Source organism: Marmota monax, unplaced genomic scaffold (genome assembly GCF_021218885.2).
Source record: "Marmota monax isolate L192 unplaced genomic scaffold, Marmota_monax_Labrador192_F-V1.1 WCK01_AAM20220418_F8-fsc00065, whole genome shotgun sequence".
In the NCBI taxonomy this organism is placed as follows: domain Eukaryota; kingdom Metazoa; phylum Chordata; class Mammalia; order Rodentia; family Sciuridae; genus Marmota; species Marmota monax.
The window spans coordinates 2,524,018-2,546,799 of record NW_026694038.1 but is presented as its reverse complement, the minus strand read 5'-3'; the positions used below and the strand labels follow the sequence as shown (position 1 = coordinate 2,546,799).

The following is a 22,782-nucleotide window of genomic DNA, read 5'->3' as shown; positions in this document are numbered from 1 at the left end:
TGTCCATTGACAACAGTCCTTTATGCACTCTTTCCTTTGACAATTCCAATAATACAGTGCAGAATACAGGATGCAATAATAATATCCTTGCTCTGAATATGGAGAAATTGAGATTTAGGGTTAGTTCTGCTCTCCTTTACATTGATTCCTTCTCTCCCTCCATCTTATTGTCACAATATGCAGCCAGGTGAGATGCTGATACCTCAAAGCCCTGCAAAAGGTAACAAAGCACAGCAGGTAAGCACAGGAGTCCAGAACCAAGCTGCTCCAGATCAAATTTTAGCTCCAAACAAAATTTCAAAAAATTCTTTACACTCTAAACTTAAGTTTCCTCATCTATAACAAAGATATAATAGTAAGATTTATCTTAGAAGACTGGCTTGAAGGTTAGATTCATTTAACAACATGGAAGGTATTAATTAATTCACAGTGTCTGGCATAAAGAAGAGCTCACAATCTCAGAGTAATATTATAATAATGAAGGATGATTGTTAGTCATTATTGAGTGTTCTATCTGCCACTCTGTAGATAGAGACATCAAAATTAGCTCTTATTTGAGCTCTGAGTAACTATGGGAGAGAGGACAGAAAAAAAGCTAAGTCACAAAAGGGAAATAAATAGCCCACTCTAACTCTTTTCATCTCTTGCCACAAACCACAAGGGTGGTTTTTCCACACTGAATGGTACCAATGAGATCAAGATTGATTCTTGGATCTGCAGGCATTTGCCATCCTCACCATTCATTCATTCATCTTGGAAACTCAGGGAACTGCTGTGAAAGCAGCTGCCAGTAATTTCCAGACCTTCAGGAGACCTGAGATGCCTCAGTAAGGGCTGACCAGGGACATGCTTTGCAGGAATATTCTATCTGTCAGTGGTTTGTTATCTAAGTGAATTTATTATTTTGTTTTCTTGACAAGAATCTATTTCAAGATAGGATATGGGGCCAGGGGAGGCAGGAAGCACCAATAGAGTAAGGCAGTGAGCCACCTCTATCTGCCCAAAAGTTATAAATAATAATGTTAAATTACCAAAGGCAAGAACTAACTGTTCATTTTTGTTGTCATTGTTGTTTCCTTTTCAATAATATTACTGTAACATGTTTTGTCCTAAGCACATACACTAAATCTAATGACATTAAAACTACATGGATCTTCAAGAAACTAATCTCTCCTAGGAAAGACGTCAATGAAAACTAAAGACAAAAGAAAATCAAATGTTGTTGTGTCTCAAATGGAATATAGTGATGAACTGAAATCCTGTTACTACCATGTTAAGAAAAATTAAATTCTAGTCCATGCGTCTCAAAATTTTAATATTACTAATGTTATGTATTAACTTCTAAATCATGCCATTCCTTTTTGAGAAAGGAATATGCAATTAGATCATTCCTCCAAACACATCTCTTGTAAATTAAAATTGTATCTATCCTATATTCTAACCATCTGTTTTAATTCTCAAAGCTATTTCATATTTCAAAAGTTGCTTTGTAAGTCATGTTTTTAGTCTTGATCCCTTTCTCACCTGCCTCTATCAGAACATTCACACATCAATCATGACCTCTCTCCTGCTTTCATCTCTCTACCATTTGGTCCACCTCCTCTCAAATGCTCAAATCTGTAACTCTTAGCTTCCTGAACAACCTTTCCCACCCACTAGGCCCTTTTCCAGGGAATTACCTTTTCCAACATCCACAGAAATAGCCACTGGCCTTTTGCAATGTAATGAGATTGAGTCAGGAATGGAGAAGTAGATGTAACTCAGAAATAGCTGTAACCAGTGTCCCTTTTCCAAATCCCATCTCCTGGCCCCAACTGACTGGTTAGTGACCATCACCCATCTTCAGACTACCTCTCTTGGGTAGGATCCTAGACTCAAGGTAGTTCAAAAGTTCAATCATTCAATTCACACTGAAGCACTGGGAAGCAGATAAAGGCAATTTGCCTAGAAAAAGAGCAGGTAACACAAAACAGTAGAGGCCGACTTGAGAGATGATTCTGCTGGTAGTTTCACCCCTTTCTGCAATTGTTGGCAAATACCTGGCCTCAATTTCATGACTGCTCTACTCCCCTACCATTTAAAAAAAAATACCTCCCTTTATGGTTAAGATAGACCTATGGTTTTCTTCTATCTGTAAGTACAAATGGTCTAATAAAACTCTTAAGCTTAAAACAAAAGAATCCCAAATGCCTTACTTAGCCTCCTTCCTCTGAATTTATTCTCACATTCCTCAAATTGCCAAATTCCTTGAAAGAGAAATTTGCTTGCTGTCTCCATATTCTCAACTTCTCTCAACTCCTCAAGCTATTGAAACCATGTTTTTGTTCCCAATACTACTAACGTTGCTCCTTAACATCACTGTCCTGAAACATCTTGAATGATGCCATCTTGTTTGACCTCTCTGCAAAATGCAACTGTAGATCAAGGTTTTTCTGAAACTCACAGTGCCTATCCCAGTGGACATTAAATAAATATTAGCTAAATAAATGAATGAACCCATCCTCTGTCTTCAAAGATACTGTTCTCCAAATTTGCCTCCAAACTTCCTTCTGATACATATTTCTGAAGGCCTGACAGATATCTACAAGATGGTGCAACTCAAAATGTCCAACAATGTATTCCTCCTGCATTTCCTGATCTATAAGGTTTAGTAAAACATAGCCTGTCAGAGGTTGGCATCATCCCCAACACTTCTCTGACTCCACAAATCCTATAATCACCAAGGTCTGAAATTTTACTTCTACACTGTATTCCAAAGCTACATCATGGTCTCAGTGCCACTATTCTTTTACAGAACGTGAGCATCTCTCTTTCAGTGACTGCACTAATAGGGTTCTAACTATGCTTGTTGCCTTTATCACAAGTACTGATCCTTTTATATCCACCTTCTACATACTATGATTCAAAATCTACTATGTTTGGGGGGTTTTGTTTTGTTTTAATTTAAAAATGCCAACAGCAACATAGGATGAAGACCAATTTTTGTTTTGGTGCACAGAGCAGAGGTACTGCAAATGTTTTTGCTCTGTGAGCACTACCCATCTCCTTCTTTGGTCTTAATGCAAGAAATGTATAACAAACTGAAGCCAATAGTCCAATCCGCATCTCCTCCACACATGAGATCCATGCCTAACAAGGGACAGACCATGTTTCTTTAGATCATGCTTTTTGAACACAGAACATGCCCTTTGCTTGGTTTAACTTTGATGTCCCACTGTATCACACTCAGCTGGGAGTGGTGAATGTCTTCCATGAAGACTTGCTTCCTCAATTTGTATTCTCAGCACATGGCCCAGTGCAGCATGCAATTTGCACTGAATAATATTAATTGCATTAATTGTTGGATTAAATTATATTTGATGTTAAAAATATTTGAAGCAGGGAACATTAAAAGAGACAGTGTAAACTAAAACCATTTCTAAAGATTAGATGTACTATTCACTTAGCAACCTAAATAGTCTTAAGGGCACTACCTAGAAGACTGTCTATCTTCGAGTTATTTCATTACTTGTAATCTAACAGAAAAAAAAAATACTAACAGAATTTCATTCTTGATAATTAGCACAGAAGTTTTTATTAAAATGTTATATTACTATTTCCTTTTCAAAGAACATTTCCCCAGGATTTTAATTTAAAAGTAAGAATTTTTAAGCACTTTATTTTTTCAGATCCAAACAATCTTATTGTCTTTATTCCCTAAGGTAAATTTCCATATCTGAATATTTAGGTTTCTAAGAATGAATATTATACTTAGTGGACAGCATTTCAAGTACAAGCAAGCTCACATAGGAAATGTGGTGGGGGTGGGGGGGAGGAACAGAAAAGATAGCCAACTGCTACCTTTAGCATTGTTAATGTAATTTTGCACCAGATAAATCTGCAGGCTCCCTTCTCGTTCTCCGTCCCACTTCTCACAGCATTTCCACAAGTCCTGTTGATCACTTTCTAAAAATAAGCAATTTTCTCAGTAAGCTTGACCCCACTTATTTTATTGAGCTATTATTCCTCTTTTAACTCTCAAAATAAGGCTTTATTGTTTAACCACAGCTTTATATGGCCTGACAGTACTCACCTTAGAAAAGAACAATTTTATTAGCTCATTCCTTTTCCCTAATGATCCCCACAGTATACGGGCAAATGTCAAAAGAAACAATTGTCTAGACTGTTGGACACTTTTGATGGAAGTGTCAATTATGTGCTACAGATTTATCTGTCATCAAAATCCCTCAACAATTCCTCTTGGAAGGAAACATCTGATAGTTAAGAGGAAATCCTCTCAGTGACTGGATTCAATTGAGAATGACCCAAAATTAAGGTCTGATCATGGATAACTTGGGAGAAAGCAGACCAAAAATTCAACATTTAATTTGAAGTTCTATGCAAAGAATAAATTATAATTAATAGCAATTGTTCCCAAGTATGAATATGAAAGAGAGAGAAAAGAAGAATGAGTTATTTGAGTAAAAGAATACAGAAACAAATTTTCATTATTTGCCAGAAGATCATCATAGTAAACTTTAAATTATTCAGAAAAAAAAAAAAACACTTAAAATAGACAGTAAGGTTATGCCCCAACTAAAACATTTAAAGTGGCCAACACCATTATTTTCTACTGCCATTATTTCTAGTTTAAGTTGTTCTTCCACTTGTGATATAGAATTTTAAATGCATCCTAATTTTTTTAATCCACAGAGCATATGGTTTAAAAAAAATCAGCAGAAGCAAATGTTAAAATAACATTTAGCCAGAAATATCCCACATTCATATTCAAAGAGAACTTCAAATATTGCTTTATATATAACAGCCTGTTTCTGAATTATTGAAATTAAAAATAAATTGTACTGGTATATGGACGCAACAATGTCAATCTTTTCCTTGCTCATAACTTCATTAGAATCTACACAAATGAATGGGAATTTTTAAAAGAGCAATGGCCACTTTCTTGACTCACTTTTAAAATTTTGCTAATAGTAAATTCCTCTGTATTGAGTTACTATGAAAGACATAAAGCCTACAAGAAGGGATACCTAGAAGTTAATGTTTCAAATGTACAATTTTAAAACCTGCACATTTGCCTTAATTCCTAAAACATCCCACTGCTATATATGTTTAATTCTTACAAACTTCAAAGTATACCATATCTACATGCAAAAAATAGAATTGCTTACTATGTAAAATACTTTTTTAATATATATTTATTTCTTTGTTGTACACAACACCTTTATTTTGTTTATTTATTTTTATGTGGTGTTGAGGATGGAACCCAGGGCCTCATGCATGCCAGGCAAGCGCTCTACCGCTCAGCCACAACCGCAGCCCCTGTAAAGAACTTTTTAATAGGTGCCCAATGGGCTGGAGTTGTAGCTCAGTGGTAGAGCACTTGCCTAGCATATGTGAGGCACTGGATTCGATTCTCAGTACTGCATATAATTAAATGAATAACAAAGGTGCATCAACATCTTTAAAAAAAATGCCCAAGAGTCTAAATTCAGTAGTTTCTTTTCAACACTTATTTAAAAGATGGCGCTACTATCGTTAGAAAGCACTCTTAAAGCACTCTTCTTGTTACTCAATTACATTAACTCCACTCCATAGAATGTGTTTCAAGTTGCTTTAGTATACAATGCCTCATTTCATTCTCTTGACAAATTGCTTTTAAATTTCAGTGTTATAAAAATACTTTGTGATTTAAACTCTGAAGACAGTTATGGATTGGCAGAAATCTTATAAAATGAAACTCATTAATAAACTTATCTTACAGGGATTTTTACCCTAGAAAACCAGTGGGAGTTAAAAAACAAAACAAAAAAACAACTATGTGTGCACACATACATAATATTACCTATTAATTAGAATACTACAATTATGTAAACAATACAAATTACTTTTGCAATGTTAATCTTTTTGGACACTCAAGGAAAAGGTGGAAAATATAGTGTGTTTATCACCCTTTTACTCACAAAATGCAACTCAACTGACATTGAAGTCAATTCCCTTTTTCTTTCAATTCTATAAACAATATGACACTACCATCTTCATGTTTTCCTGCACATACACACACAAAAAAAATGAATCATATGTAAGCCACCTGCTGGGCCACCACAGTGAAGTTCCAAGTTGACTGGAAAGAAAGGTATGAAAGGCTTTAAAAGATTGTGGTATTGCTCATAAACAATCCATGAAAAGCAGGTCTGATCCCCACACGGAGTGACCAGTGTCTGATGCACACAGACACAGTGTCTGATGAACACTAAGCTTAAGCAAATATGGGCTGGATATGATGATGCAAGAGTCGGTTTTCCACAGCAAGCAACTTACCTGCTTGTTGAAATGCTACTTGGACAGCTCTTTTAATGTGAATAATGGAAAACTATCACTTGAAAAATAAGAACATATTACGTTTTAGAAATACTGAATCAAATTCTGATATTTCTCAAAATTCTATGTATGTTTAGGTTATAACTACTTATGTCCACATATATAATAAGACACCAAAGGAGATCAGCAAATTGCTTAAGTTGCCAAAACCACATTTCACTTTACCCACTTAAAAGTTATAGTTTGAAAATACTAGGAAATGAGATGTAAATTAAGAACAGGTTACTGCCATGGAAATTTGCCTCTGTATTGAAAAATAGGTAAAAGAAGTAAAATATCATATAGATATTTTAGATAATGATCTTCCAGATAATATATAAATTAAATAATAGTTTGATATTAGCACAATTTTTAAAATTATTTTTAAAATTCCTAATTGCATTGTCATTTCTTATGAATATACACTCCTAAAAGAAAATATCAAATTTGAATATAATACATAATTGGCATTTTAAAATGTTTTTGAAAAAAACAATGTGTACGTCCTTACTATTATCAAGGTTGGAGAAATACTAGAAAGCTGTCTAAGCAGCCAGGTTTCTTTGAAAAAAAAAAGTGACAACTTTTTACCTATTTTCAAGATGAATCACTTGCTTTATATTCTGGCTTTATGTGTATTTATTACACTAAAATTAGTGAAACCATGAAAAAAGACAATAAAGGTGGATTTTATTTGAGCCACATAATTTTATCTTTCCAAAATGCTTTTCTTTAAATTATATCCATTTCAGACTACCTAATGCCCATTGAAATGCCAATGCAAATAGCTACATATATACCTATGCCTAATAACAACAAATTTAATATTATGTCACTACTTATATGGAAAAATGTGTCTAATGTTGCATATTTTAAGCATACACCTGTGGAATAATAAATGTTGTTAGGTGGTTAAGCTAGTGAAAACAAGTTAAAGACCTGAACAAAGGATTTACTAATGTTCATTGTTCTTAGGTTTTATATTTAATATTTTATCTCATTTAATCATAAGGCACATTTCCTTGTGTGAAGAATAACTATGTCATTTTTGATGAGTGAGATACATCCATTCCGGTACCACAATATACAGAAATGTCTTTTCTACCATCTTTTAAATACAAAATTATCTACTAACCGAAATATTTTATCATAAGTATAAAATCCTCAAAAGTACTGTTCTTTTATGAGATTTTATGGTTAGTTCCTGTAGATATCTCTAATGCTTAATTATACATTTACACCATTATACAGTTTATATTAAAATCCCCATGTAGTAAAGGGTTTTCAACCAATTATTGTTGACTGGCATCTGGATATGACTGAGATAAAAGTTTAATATGAACAATATATATATGACACTTTAAAAAATGAATTTACAAATAGATTCTAAAATTAAGGACAGATTTAAATTAACATTACAATTCTGGCTATCATACATGTAATCCTGAATATGTGTCTTAATATATGTTCCAAGGAATTATTTATAAAAAAAAGAACAACTGTTTTTGAAAACTACATTTTAAAACACTAAAATAACATTTGCATTCTATAATATGAAAACAATATATTACCCAATTAAACACAAACCAATATGCATTAGGTGGTTGCTACCACATCACATATTTATTTCACACTTTATTGGAACAGATATTTCCAAAAGAAACATCTAGCACAGAGAAAGAATTGTATAAAAATTTCTTTTTCTGAAAAAAAACAAACTCAAATTATTTTTGTGTTAATTATTAGAATACTTTAACAACTATTTTAATACACGGTAATGTTATAGCAGAATATTTGTTAAACCAAAGAAAAAAAATTAGATATTTAGAATACTACATTATTTATGTTTAATTACAATAAAACTTAAGCTCTTCATACTATGGTAAATACTCTACTAAAAAAACTTTGAATTACTAATTATAATTCAGGTCCAACTCCAATTAGTGCCTAATTAATTTTATAGTGTGTTAAGAGTATGTTCTCCCTCTTTTGATGATAAAACCTTCTCATATTACTTTTTCTCTGAAATATAAAATTGTTAAGAATTTACCAATATTTCCAGAGAAATTTACAAAGAGAAGCATAATCATTTGCTTTCAGTAATTGCTACAATCTTTGTTTTCAGTTTTTACAAATCTGATTTTTTTCCAGAAGATTGGAGATTTATCCTGATAAACACTGCACATGATATATTTTTATATCTTTTTATGCATGAAAAACAATTGGCACCACATCTTGATGAAATTAACATTACATTTTTTATTTCATAAAGTTTATTCTGAAAGTAAACATGAAGTAAAAATGTCAACTATTATTTCTCCTTTCCTCAGAAGATGATGTTACTGACTTTCCAATAAATAATTGCAGATGCAGAAGCCTTCCAAAATATTAATATTACTAATAGCAGAGTGGCTCGCAGCTACAAAATCTGTTCTCAGTACAGGAAATAATGCTTCATACAATCTAAATATATCTATACTTTCATTGTTCAATAATAGTCAAATCTTTTCAAAGAAAAAAAATTGTGGTGCCCTAATTCTAATTTTTCCCCACTATTTACTCTTTCTTGTCCCTAGTAAGTTTCTGATAGTAAAAATTGAGTTATTTTAACTTTAGGAAAGCATTTACTGCAAATATTCTACTTACAATAAGGATTTTTACATTGATATTTTATCACAGTATGTTCAGGAGTAAAGGTTTATTTGTTGTATTTTGAAAAGCCATCATCTTCCCCAATGTGATGATGCATTCCCCCCAAGGGATAGAAATAAGGATAAATTGTCAGTTTCAAATAATACTTTTAAAACGTATGATCTCGTGTAACTCTTTTTAAAAGTCACTATTTGACACAAAATGCAAACGTGTCACTTGAGTTCTCACTTAATAGGCCAAGCTATAAAAAGACTAAAAAATTTTAAATACAAATATTTCTTAATAAGAGTGAAGGATTTTGAAGCATTTTAAGGAAATTCTTACATTTCTTATGTTTTAAAAAAAATCTAATTGTAACATTCTGCCAATTAAATGAAGATCTGCCGATGACATTTACCCTCTCCCTTCATAACAAAAAAGATATGCAATCATTTTTATGGAAGATTATCTAAAGAGGAACATTACTGTAAATCAATGACAAAAAAATATTAGACACTCTCCTTCTCCAGGTTAGACTGTCCATCCTCTAGATTCCTGCACTGACACCAAAGGTAATAAATACTTTAAGCTGCATTTTAAATAATAGCTTCAGGGTTTCAGCCCGTAAAGATGCACTGTTGGTAACCACCAAAAACTCCACTATTCAGCACTCAGCCAACAAAGGACAGCAAATAATTCCCAGCAGCATAAATACCGGGAAGGCTACCTTGGGCTTTGTTTTTGTTATGTAAAATGCATTAAAGTGACTCATCCACTTAAGCTTACCTACTCATAGAAGCTTTAAAGTAGCTTCAAAAACCAAAATAAATGCTTTCCCAGAATGCCTGATAGGCTATTCAGAGCATTTAAAAATATGTATATATTTATATGTGCCCCCTGAATTTGATACTTTATTGCAGCCTAAGAGAGAAGAGAATTGTTATATTTCACTCCCTTCCTGCCGTGTGACTATAGTTACCTTTCAACACTCTGTCTCCAGAATAGCAACGAGTTGTTTTTTTTTTTTTAATTTAAAAGTTATTTTAGAAATGTTAAAAATAGGAAAAAAAAATTGCAGGAGACTGTGGAAACAGTCCCTCCCTAAAAGAATGGGAGTTCTTTTCATTCTAAGAACAGGAAACCGAGTATCAGTCAGCACTTAGATGTTTCCAATAAAGGGTCAGGGAGGTTGGATTGCACAGCCCCAGTACCTGTGAGCCCCGGGGTGGACAGCACGCCCTGCTGCGGGGAGCAGGCACACCTCGGATCTGAAAGGCTGTCAAGTGCGCCCAGGAATTTGGGATCTAAATGAGTTTGGGCACTATAGCAATTGGAGATCATCCCAGAGGCCAAGTGCAGGAGAAGTCCAAGCTACCCTGGCAAGCTGGAAATTAACTATTTGTAAAATACTCAACCAAAACACAACTTTTTTATTTAACTGGGTTTGATGAGAGCGGATGAATGACTGGAAACTTTTCTCCCAGTCCAGTTAAACTCTTGAGTTTCTAGAATCCTTTTAGAGATGGACTAAGACGCCAGGAGTCGGCGGCCAACATTTCTCGGGACAGCTCGGCCCCCGGCGCCTGGCCGCGCTCAGGGTCGGGAGAAGCCAGTTCGGAGCGCATTCCAGCCTCGAGCCGCGCACTCAGCCGGCTCACTCGGCCTCTCCAGATCCGAGCCCCGCTCGCCAGCCGTTCGCTCCCCACCCCCACGGGCAGAAAAGCTCCGCGACTCGGGAACCGACCCCAGCCTCCAGCTCCCGCGGCATCACCCGGGCCGCGCTCCCCGCCCTGCCGGGCCCGCCGACTTACGTGACGGCCGAAGGGAACGGCTCCTCGGACGAGGGACCGATCAGCAAAGATTGGAAAAGTGTCAGAGTCAAGGCCAGCAAGCAGCCAGCAGCCATCTTCGCGATCGAAGATCAATCCCCCCTCCCTCCCCAGCTGGGGGAAGGAGCGGTGCTGGAAACCGCTGGCGGCGGAAAAGGAGCACGCTCTGGCAGACCGCCGACGTCTGGAGGGCCGGCGCACACGGGGCCCGCGGCGTGGAGTGGCGCGGGGGACCGCTAGGACGAAGCCGGGTGCCGGGGAAGGGGCGGTGGCGGGAGGACCCACTAGCGTGTCTCGGCTGCTCAGCGCCACGGCTGCCTCGCCTCCCTCTCCTCCGCCGCCATCAAGGGCGACTTTGGAAACAGTCCTCGGCAAGCTTGCTGGCGCTCGCGCGCTCTCGCTCTCCCTCTCGGTTTCCTCCCTGATTTATTCCCCTGATTGTCGAGGCAAAGGAGGAGGCGGGGGCGGGGGAGGGGGCGGAGGAGGGTGACGGCGCTGGGGAGGGGTGGGGGTGAATGCAGGAATGGGGGAATGGCAGGCAGGCTGGGAGACTTGTGGAAGAGAGAGGCTCCGTCTGGCTTCTCCCGGCAAGTCAGAGGGAGGTGGCTGGGGGTGGGCAGCGGGAGGGCTGGGCGTCAGAGCAGTCGGGCGGAGACGGGCCGGGAGCAACCCTCCATACAAGGCAGAAAGGAACTCCCAAAGTCGGCGTGGGTTTCCTCCAGCCGCCCGGCGTGCGGAGGGGGAGCGGACCCAGCCCCGCGGGGTTCCCGGGGGACAACCAGCCGCCCGGCGGGCAGCCACAGGCTGCAGAGGCTCCAGCTGAGCACTTGGCTCGCGTCTTCCGGGCTTATTTTTGCACGCGCTAGCAGCTTTCCCCCAACCCTTTTCCCAGGCGCAGAATCCACTGCCTGCCTAGGAATCGTGAAGTGATTTGACAACAAATGTAGGAGGGGTTTGTGTTGCATTTTTAAAGCACCACTATTGACTTTCTACCAGGTGGCACTATTTGCCCATGTGCCAGAGGTTAGAGCCTTTGGCGGGACTTGGTACTAATTGTGCCAGAATTGTACGAATGGGATCGGCTTACCTGAGGAGGACCGAGCTAGGGACAGTTAAAGAAGGATATGATGCTGTACCCCCCCCCCCCCACACACACACACAGTCCTGCCGTTCTGTAGGACAGAGCTGTGGAGGGTCGGATTCTTCATCTAGAGTGGACAGTGCTGTGAGAAGGGCTTGGTAGGGTCCTAATGAAACTGCCTCCAAAAGAGTCCCACTGGGCTGTCACAGCCCCTGTGCTGCCTTGCCTGTCTAGGTTGTCGCAGAGTACAGTCACTGTGTCAATGTGAAGGCAGAGAAAGGGTAAGCCTCAGGAACAGGTGGCACTCTGCGAAAAGCGCCTGAAATGTAGAGGAGGAATTAAGGGAGGGGAGAGTGCTAGAGAGTAGCAATGCCGGCTGGTTTTACCTCCACCCTCCGGAGAAGCGATGGCAGGGCGTGCGCAGGCCTTCTGGGAAGAACAGAGGGGTCTTCCTTAGACCTCTCCTGCCCAGTACAGGTCCCATTCCAGGAGGGAGCAGGTGGTCAAAGGGTAGAAATCCAACAGTACATGAGAACGCTTTTGACATGAAGCACAGATTATACAATACGTGGCGAGAAAAAAAAAAAGACCATCCTGACAGTTCGAAAAATCAGTAATTATCGGGGTGACTTTAATTAGCTAATATTTTAATTAGCCCCTCCCTTGTTCTAGAAAGAGCTTATAAAAAGAATACTGTCCCTTATTAATTCGAAAGTAATTTTCAGCTCTCCGAAAGCAACCTGTCAAAATGAAGGATGGTGATGATGATGATGATGATGACCGTGATGAGTATTGTTACTGGCCAAATTTTAAAAGCATTTGTGATTTTATGATCATGGCCCCAGGATTTTTTTTCCCCTTCCCCTTTATCCATCCTTTTGTCATGCCTTATTTGTTTTCTTTATATCCTCTGCATCTCTATCTTGCTCTTTGTTTCTTTCTTCCTACTCTGAGTGGCCTCACAAGAGGCACCCTGGTGCGACTTAACTTAGTTTGTTTTGTGCTGGGCAGAGGGAGTGTGGCAGCAGGAGCTGCACCAAAGAGGGATGAAGTGGGATGTAATGGGATTGAGTGCTGGAGCTGGGAAAGGACATTGTATATGACTGAAGGTGGCTTTCCACTCCAAAATTAGACAACCAAATAATCAAATCTATCATTTTTTTTCAATTTTTAATGATTCAAAGGCAGATTTTCTTCCCCAGCATGAGTATTAAGAAGAAGAAAATTAGACGCCTATTATTGTCTACTTGATATGTTGGTATTATAATTGGCTCAGTACATAAAAATATCATTATAATATATTCTGTCAATTATTTCATTAATGACTCCAGACTTCCTACTATGGTACACCATTTCCAATTTCAAATCTTTAGAAGAAAGGGCTTAAGAATAAAAGAATGTAATAAACTTCTGTGGAAGGTAAGTCAGGCTTTATTATTAACATTTTTGGCCTTTGAGCCAAATCTCAATTTCTTTGGATCACTCTGATGAAGCACTGTATTCTTCAATATCTGAAGCCATAGAACAAAGATATTGCTTCTACAATTCTTATTGAAAGAGATGGTTCTCAACTGTAAGCCTAAATCATTGTTTAATATTCTGTAGTGAGGTTTGCTATTAATTACTTTTTATAAATGTAAATCTTTCTAATGGGAATATTCAGAATGTGGTTTTTATTTCTTATGTATGATAGCTAAAACAACGCCATTCCCACAACATAGCATTATGTTTCTATTGGATTAATTTAGCCTTCTACAGTGCCTTTTTTTTTTTTTTAGCTGAGTTCAGTTATTTTGGGAAAATCCATGAAAATCATATTCCATTAATGTTAATAAAATTTTGCTAAAACACCAAGATTGGCCATTCAAAATAAAATGTTTACAAATGATAAAGATTGATGATTTAAAAAAAGATTGTTGTATTATGAGCTATAAATGAGCAAGAAGTCACAAACCAATACCTACGATCCATTTAAGAGAAAATGTTTTAATTAGAATGTAAATGAGTAAAGTATTGCTGGAGATTTTTATATTTCATCATTTCTAGATGAAGTTAAAAATATTTAATTCATGCAAAACATTGTTTTGCTTAGAATAAATTTATGATGTGTAATTTTTGGCTAATTCTCAATTGTTATGTTACACAAATGAAAGCCAAATTTAAAGACAAATGGACAGAAAGCTTCAACTGTCTAATCTCCTTAGGGAATACATTTAGAAGATGGGAATAAGAAAGCAACTCAGAAGTATCAGTTCCCAGGAAAATTGTTAAAGGGACATGTAGTGATTTTTAAACTAGAGTTCATTTTTGCCATTTTTAAAGTAAAGCAGCACATAGAGGCCTTCATTTAAAAAAAATGGAAAAGAAACTATTCTAAATTAAGAAACCTGGTCAAATATTTTCCACAAACAAGACAACTATTTATGAGATATGTTTCCTTCACCCAAGATATATACCTATTGACACATATGACAGTAAACTTTTGTGGAAATAATACTTTTCTAAATGGACAAAGCTACATTAAACAAGTATTTATTTTTAATTTTTTTGTTGCAGATAGACACAATATCTTTATTATTTTATTATTTTTATGTGATGTTGAAGATCAAATCTAGGGCCTCTGCTAGGTAAGCACTTTACCACTGAGCCACAACCCCAGCCCCAACAAGTATTTATTGAAGATTTAATATTTGCCCATCAGAGGCCTATATTGGCAAACTTATGTTGGTTACATATTTTGACAGATTAACTGTTATATTTTAAAATATCCTCATTTCTTCAACCAATCAATAGGTTTTATATTATTCTACTTTGAATCTTTGCTAACCATCGAATATTTTATTCAATTTTTTTATTGTTTTATTTTTGCTCTTCCTCTTCCTCTCCCCCTTAAACACAAACACATCTCTGAAAAAGAAGGAAGGAAGGGAGGGAGGGAAATAAATCAGGGCTTACAACATGACTTTTTATTTAAAAACAAAATTTGACTCTAAAATCTTGATTTCATAATAAGATTCTTCTTCAAAGAGCTGGAGTTGTTTTGTTTTAACTGTAAGTTATAACACAAAGTCATATAGACTCCATTTACTTAGGCCTACATAGACAACAAGCAGTAGAAAACTCGGTAGTTTATGAAAATATTCACAAGCAACAAAAATGCAATGGTCAGTGGTAAGAGATAATAGTAAAAACTAAAATAATCAGAACTAATAACTGCTGGCACTCTTTCCAGTGTGTTGAATCTTATGGCTACAGCCTTCCATGAAGAAGAAAGATCATCTATTAATATCGTTCTTCTGATGCTAGGTTTTTCACATTCTCTAAACACAGTAAAACACCATTATAACTTAGTTATCTCTATTAAAATGTGGACATGTTTGGATCAAATTCACTTTAGAATAATCTCATTCAGTAAGTATATCACACTTACTCAATCTGATACAAGGTTGTCTGCTGAAGCACCACAAAATAATGTTGCTAGGAATTTTTCCCTCTTCAGTAATAAGCATGGGAAAGAAAATAAGAGAGCAATCATTTTCCTTTTGGTGCCTCATATTTTAGATTTATATGTTTAAAATATCACTCTTTATTACAAAGAATTTATGACCATCTGAACATACAGGGAAAGAGTTAAAATGCCATATTCCATTGATAGATGAGTAAAATAGAGATCATGTATTGTCATTTATAACAGATGGGAGATGTAAACTTTTAAGTTTCACATTTGGAAACATTTGAAAATCAATATAGAGCAAGTAGTGTCTAGCAATAGTATGTTATTCAATATGTACAGCTTGGGAGGGTCTAATTCCTAAGGGTTCCTGATAATTTGCCAAGAGATTGTGATGCCTAAGTAATAGAAAGGTACTAATGCTATCTGATGCTGTATCATGATTATATCATCAAATTAATAGTATGTAAACATTGCATATCTTTAAAAACTAAGAACAGGATTTAAACTATTCTGTTGTAAAATAGCTTATGTTGTCTACAATTGGAATTTACACATATTGATTTTCTTTTTCTTATTCACATGTCTTTATATTTTTCACTAGGTTGGCCCATTCTTTCTGATTCTCTCAATGTCCATAGCTATCGAGAAGAATTGATTTAATTCATTTGCCAAACTCAGTGAAGATGGTCCAAGGATAAACAGTAAGACTTTCAAGTTGAGAGTATTTATCACTTAAATGCTGCTGCAAGTTTTTCTGTTACACAGAGATTAATGTATCTTTGTCAAGTTGTCATTTATTTTTGTGAAACATTTTATATTGTAGAATACTTGCAGATTAATTTTTAGTTTAAATGAAACAACCAAATGCATAACTTTAAAACATTAATTAGCTTTGAAATGAATATTTTTGTGTTTATTACAGTCCAATAACAATAATCTAGCTGACATTAATAATAACTGAAACTTTATTTAATTATATCAATCCATATATAATTAGCAGTCTTTCCTTTAAAGAAAAAGAATGTTTCTGGTTGGAAGAGTTGTGTGTACATTTAGTCACCTTTCTGTTAGATATATAACTATCTGGAAATTTCTTATATTTTAAATCTAGTGTTTTTTTTTAAAAAAAGTATTTGATGTACTGGAGTTGTGGTTCAGCAGTTGAGTGCTTGCCTCAGCACCACATAAAAATAAATAAAATAAAGGTAAAAACATTATTTGAGAACTTTGGGGTTTCCTTTTTCTTCTTCTTTAAACTTCCATTTTTATTTCTCAAAATATGTTAAACTTTTACCATTCAAAAATTACAAAATACTTATCAAAGATGAATTGTTACCATAAAACTAGCTAAGCACTGTGTCCACACTTCAATTCAAGCTTTAACAAATACCCATGGTTCCTCAGTGTTCAGAAACAGAAGCCAGTTCTGTCCATTTTTTCTTTTTTTTCCCCAAGTTAACCAACTGGACCACTCCACCCCTTCTCCACCCCTTCTTTTGATCTTTTTCTAAGCCAAGAGGCAGTAGTTGAGTGTCTTTAAGACATTATCAAAAGAGGGGCTTCTATTTTTAATTGTAAGGAAAAAAGAAAGTAGAAAATTTAGAAAAGGCAAAGATAAATTACTTAGAAAACTGAACACATGAAGGAAAGGATGTTTGTTCATACAACACAAATAAACACCAATGGAAAAAGAGGTAAAACAGAGACAGCAAGAAACAATGAAGGCCGAATTGTTGGAAGCACAAATGGGACAAAAATGTAGGGCAACTCATTTTTCTGCAATGTTCAATCAATTAAAATTGAAAACAAAGAAGTTATTAGAAACAAGTTATTAAAACTTTGTTGAAAAATATTATAATATTTTTGCTAATATATGACAACTGTCTTCTGATTTTACAAAAAATATGAATAATTATTGAAGATTGTTTTTCTAATTTAATTGTAGACCAGGTTGTATAATGTTAATATTTAATTACTTGTTTCAAAAAGTATATGATATGCAAAGAATTATATCAGGTACAACAACTATAACATTTTTACAAATCCTCTATATACTTTATAGACCCAAGGCATTATTTAATATTTAGAATATTTTATATGAAGTAGGAAAACATCATAATCCATTTCCTATACAATATTTATTTATATACAACAATTTATTATAATAAATCACTCATGAGTTTTAATGAACCTGTATTCATTTTCAAACTTCAGAACCACTTTCTCCCTGTGTGTTTTTTTTTTTTTTTTTTTTTTTTTTAGAAAAATTCACCAACAATGGGAAGGTATAAATGGTATCAGGAAGAAAGGGCAACAGAGGCTTAGCTGCTTCAATGACTCTCTTACCACCTAAAAATTGTCCATGTTTAGAAGATGTTCAGGAGCCCATACCTAAGTATCAGAGATCTTGGGCCCCTTCCCATGTCTTACATTAAACCATTCTTAGCAAAGTTTAACTCATTATCATGGTAGTCCTTCATTAAATATTCAGAATCTTGATCCCAGTTATTCTATTGATTCTTGAAATCATTGAAACTCCTCCCTTAACTCTAGATAAATATACTAACATGAATTGCTGTGTTAAGAGAGGCAGGCATAGCTAACTACAGAACTTAGCTCTGGCATTTATAAAGAAGCTGTGATTTGAACTCAGCCTCTCTTTCTCAGATACCCTGGCTCTTAACCATTTTCTCATATGGTCTTTCCTTTTATCTGATCTTTAGTAGCTTAGAGATAATAGGCTAAATTACTTAGCCTACCTAAACCTTGTTTTCAATTTTTTAAAAAAAAAATGAGAATGCTGTTAGGATTAAAGGACATGGCTGAATTTTTAATTCTTCTGCAACCATGCCTATGTACAGTCAGGGATAATGCAGTATGGATAAAGTACTTAGCCATGCAAGGTGAAAGATTCCTTTATCTCTCTGAACTGAAGGGTTGAAATCTATTTATAACAAATCAATGTAAATAAGATTAAACAATTAACTGTAACAACAATGAACTGCTATGCAGTATACATTTAATGAATCTTACAGTGCACATGTGTTTTAAGAAGTACCATAACTTTTCTCAATCTTTGGAAAATTATTGGTGTATGCTTTGAAATGTACATAACATCAATAGACAATGATTAGTACAGATGAATGATTTAGAAAATAGCATATAATAATGAAAATGTGGTCTAAAATAAACAAACTATTGCCAAGGCTCAATTTTATAGGCAAATATGACTGGAAAAGAAGTTATTAGAAATATATGAGAGTTTTTTTTCAAATACATTATTTTTAACAGCTTTATTGATATGTAATTCATATGCCATAACAGTTCACCCATTTAAAGTATATCTTCCAATGACTGTTAGTATTATAGAAAGATTTTCACTAATTTAAAATATCAACTATTACATATTTAAACTAGGATAGTCTTTGATAAGACCTAGAAGTATTGATTACACATACATGTGGCAAATACCAATTCAATTTAACATTAATGTTGGTAATTTTTAATGATGTTGACGTTTAAGCCATACTAATTACTAATAACTAGAGTTTGTCTATATTTAAAACCTTAGTCTCTCTCCTCCACATAATCTACCTTAAGCAGTTAACCACTATAAGAAGCTTGTACTTAGCTTATATAAAAATAATTATTATTTGGGTTCTATGTGACAGATGCATAAGAAAACAATAAAATTATAATTCAGATTGGAACATACATCTATTTATTTGTTTCATTTGTATAAATGTATGGAGGTCATTTTATGTTGTCATCTTTTTACTTGTACAATGAGAACAGTATTTATGATATTGAAGTATGGGAGGCTGTAAATGGCATTTGCATTCATCAGATACATCAACTCTGCTTCTCCTTTAATCACTGGCTAGAGATATTTATTGCTTCATGAACTCTTCTTCCATAAACAACAATACCTCAGTAGGACACTTGCATAGTACTGATGATTTTTCCCTTTCAATGTAGATGAGAAAAACGGAAACATTTTATAGAAATAAAACATTCTTATCTCAATCAAATAAATGGGAAGCTTTAGAAAATGAATATGGCAGTACTAAAAAAATCAGATTAATAATATCTATAACTAAATGCATTTCATCTTGATATCTTCTGTTTAATACTCAAATATACAAATATGTGTAGGATTTGTTATTTCTCAGTGAAATATTAAGACAACAAGCTGATTTTAGTGTTTTAAGAAAATTTTTAAAAATTTAAGTAAAAATACTTCCTAAAGTATTTCCTACTATAATAGTAATCATAAGAAAAACACAGATAATTGCCAATTTATAAACATGTTTTCTGAAAGATTATTTTTATATTAGTGTTTTGACAAATTGGCTGCATCTTCTCACAAAAAGAACATGTGGATTTTAATCGGGAACCTGAACACACATTCATATTTCTACTTAGCTTTAATTACTCAGTTTAGAATCACTATTTCCAATCAAAGTCTGCTAAGCTTCAAATAATATTTAAATTAAAACCTTGGAAATATCAACTGATTGATGTGGGTTAATGGTCATCATTTAATTTCATTAATAACATCAAGAATGATTTATTATACTTCATTAAAAGAAAAGCCACATTCTCTGTTTCATACATGTAGCATATACATGCAAATGCATACTGGAAACCTGAAAATTTTCTGATGTACACTAGAAATTTAATTGTGTGTCTTTATTAATTTATTCATATGTTTTCTCAGTCATCTAATCTTTTTGTATTATTTACTCATTCATTATTAACTTACTAAATGCAAAATATTTTATAGGAATCATAGGACTCATAAATTTAATACGTATTTCTACTTGGAACCCAGAAATTGAGCTAAATGTATTCATTTGTGTGTTATAAATAAATGATTATATGAGATATCAATTTACTTTTTAGAATTAGGATATGTAGTACTCTTTATTATTAAACAAAAGAAAAGGTTAAAACGTGAAACATGTCCAGAATCCTAAGACAAAAGTCATTCTAAATTATATTTCTAGTGAGAATATAAAATAGAGCAGTTGGTTTGGAAAAGATTAACAGAGTTACCATATGACCCAACAATTCTACTCCTAGATATTTACCAAAGAGATGAAAACAGGTTCACAGAAAAACATACACAAAATGTTCATAGCAGTAATGTCAATAATAATAGAAACAAGACAAATGGCTATTAAATGATGTTGATAAACACCATGTGGTATGCCCATTCCATAGAATGCTATTTGGCAATAAAAATGAAATGTTATAACATGTAGCAACATAGATGAACCTTGAAACCATACAAAGTAAAAACCACTCATGAAAGACCACATATTGTATAATTCTATTTGTATGAAATGTCCAAGTAGGCAAATCCACAGAGAGAAAATAAATTAGTGTTTGCCTAAGGCTAAGATGGAGTGTTAGAAAAAAATGGGGTGAGAGGGTTACTGCTAGTAGGTGTGGAGTTTCTTTTGGGTTGATGATATGTTCTAAGATTGCTTGGAGTTATAATTGCACAAATGTGTAAATATACAAACTATTGAATCACAAATCTTGACAATGTTGCCTTTAGTCAAGTACCCAGGCTGTAGTAGGTACTCAATAAATATATTATATAAAAGAAGAAGGTAAGCAAGTAAACTGAAATGCATTACATACAAGAAAAATTAATCAAAATTTGGTATTGTGTCTGATGAAAGTAAACCTAACAATAATTAAAATGTATCCTACTTATCCTCCTACAAGCCAAGATTGATTCCTGGGAGGGGTAGGTTTGTACACAGTGGGACTTGTCTTCTAAGTAATTTGAAAGGCTATTTAATACCAGGAAAGTAAGATAGGGCTAGGCTGAGGTGCTACTGGTAGAAAACTCCAGTGACAGCAGAAGGTTGGACCTGCAGCTTCACTGCTACTGGGCCCATTCATGCACATTTGTGGTTCTCCAGCTTGAACATGCATCATAAATCCCAAATACCTGTTAAACACAGATGTCTGGTTCTCAAGTCTTGAGTTTCTGATTTAGTAGACCTGGGTAGGACCCAAGAATTTGCATGTCTAACAAATTTTCAAGTGATAATGATTCTGCTATAATGTAAGGACCCTTTTAAACAAAACAAACCTCTTGTACATAAATGCATATTACTCAGAAAGTGAATGTTTATGACTGGGAGATAATGTGAGGTAGCCTAGGAAAGAGAAAAGGAAAGACATTTTGAACACAAATACGTCAGCCAATAATGTCAGAGTGAAGCTTCTAACACGGGAATCATCTTGGTCTATGATGAGAATGGTGATTCTGTGAGGTGAGCTCTATGATCAGGCATTACTGTTAACACTAATCCCTGAGTTAAATTGCCTGTCAGATCTACTGCTCTCTCCATGTGTCAAGGTCACTAAAACTGGCATATGGCAGAAACAGCTCTTGCAACCTGTGGGGTCAAGCTGGAAGTCTGCTCTTCATAGTGAGAGTCAGGATTTGTCAAAGACCTCATTCTTCCCCAAACATGTTTTATTCCTCAAGATCATCTTCATCCCCTCCTAGGTTTAAAATTCTACCTTCAAAGCTTCAAAGTTGGTTGGTTGAGATGTAAATTCAAGTATACAAGCCATCCAGGCAGAAGCACCTCTCCCAGCACATGTAAATAAATGCACATTTGTTCTCATCAAGTATCCCTCTATCAGATGAATTAACTATCACCTTGGAAGATTTCCAGACTCTGAAAAATTATTTTGGTTTTGGTAAGAAAAATAAGTATGGCCCTGATTCAGTGCAAATATTTCAGTCTGAAATTGGATGTTTAGGACATGTTATTTAATTTGCCGTGAAGATAAACTAGCATAAACAATAATCAAAAAGAAAATGTGGTTAACAAGAGTACTTTAAACATACTCTCAGATGTTTCTTAAATCTATTTTATGTAACAGGGGAGGCAAATTTCATTTATTCCACCTTAATTAGACTGAACCTTATATGGTTCACAATTCTTTTCTGAAACAAGATTAAAAAAATCAAATTTCTTTATTTTGGCTAAAAATAGGAATTGATCTTAGTACTATGGGAAGTAATCTGAGTATTCCAAAGAAAATATGGTTATGGAAAAAAAAATTCAATAGAGAAAGTATAGCATTATAATTCAGCCTTCCTCTTCCTTAAATTCCCTGATTTTTCCAATGAAATCTTATCATCTTTCTATAGGCAGGTGTTCTTTGTTTTTATTACGTCAACCAATATAAATAAAGAGTAGCATTTGTATGGAGACTGAAACTGACAAATATGTGTATTGGGTTACAATGAAATTTATGAGTCTAAATTAAAATATTAAAAAATGATTTCCAAAACCAAACAATATACATGTTTTACTTTCATAGAAACAATGTATTTTAATTGTAAATATTAGAAAATTCACAATTACACTCAAAATCAGGTTTGGTGAACT

General features: G+C 34.8%; 1 protein-coding gene across 13 annotated transcripts in view; it reads right to left on the bottom strand.

The window, feature by feature from the left end:
• The window catches only part of Cacna2d1 (calcium voltage-gated channel auxiliary subunit alpha2delta 1), a 467,177-nt gene extending 455,884 nt beyond the window's left edge, over positions 1-11,293 (bottom strand). For 7 of the 13 annotated variants that reach the window (XM_046464141.2, XM_046464144.2, XM_046464146.2 and 4 more), the window contains exon 1: positions 10,800-11,292. In XM_046464141.2, coding sequence (XP_046320097.1) covers positions 10,800-10,894 — 95 coding nt within the window. In that variant the 5' untranslated portion in view covers positions 10,895-11,292. Of the gene's footprint in view, positions 1-10,799 lie in introns of all 13 variants that reach the window. The other 6 variants (XM_058585488.1, XM_046464140.2, XM_046464143.2 and 3 more) reach the window with 1 other exon arrangement.
• Positions 11,294-22,782: the final 11,489 nt, after the last annotated feature.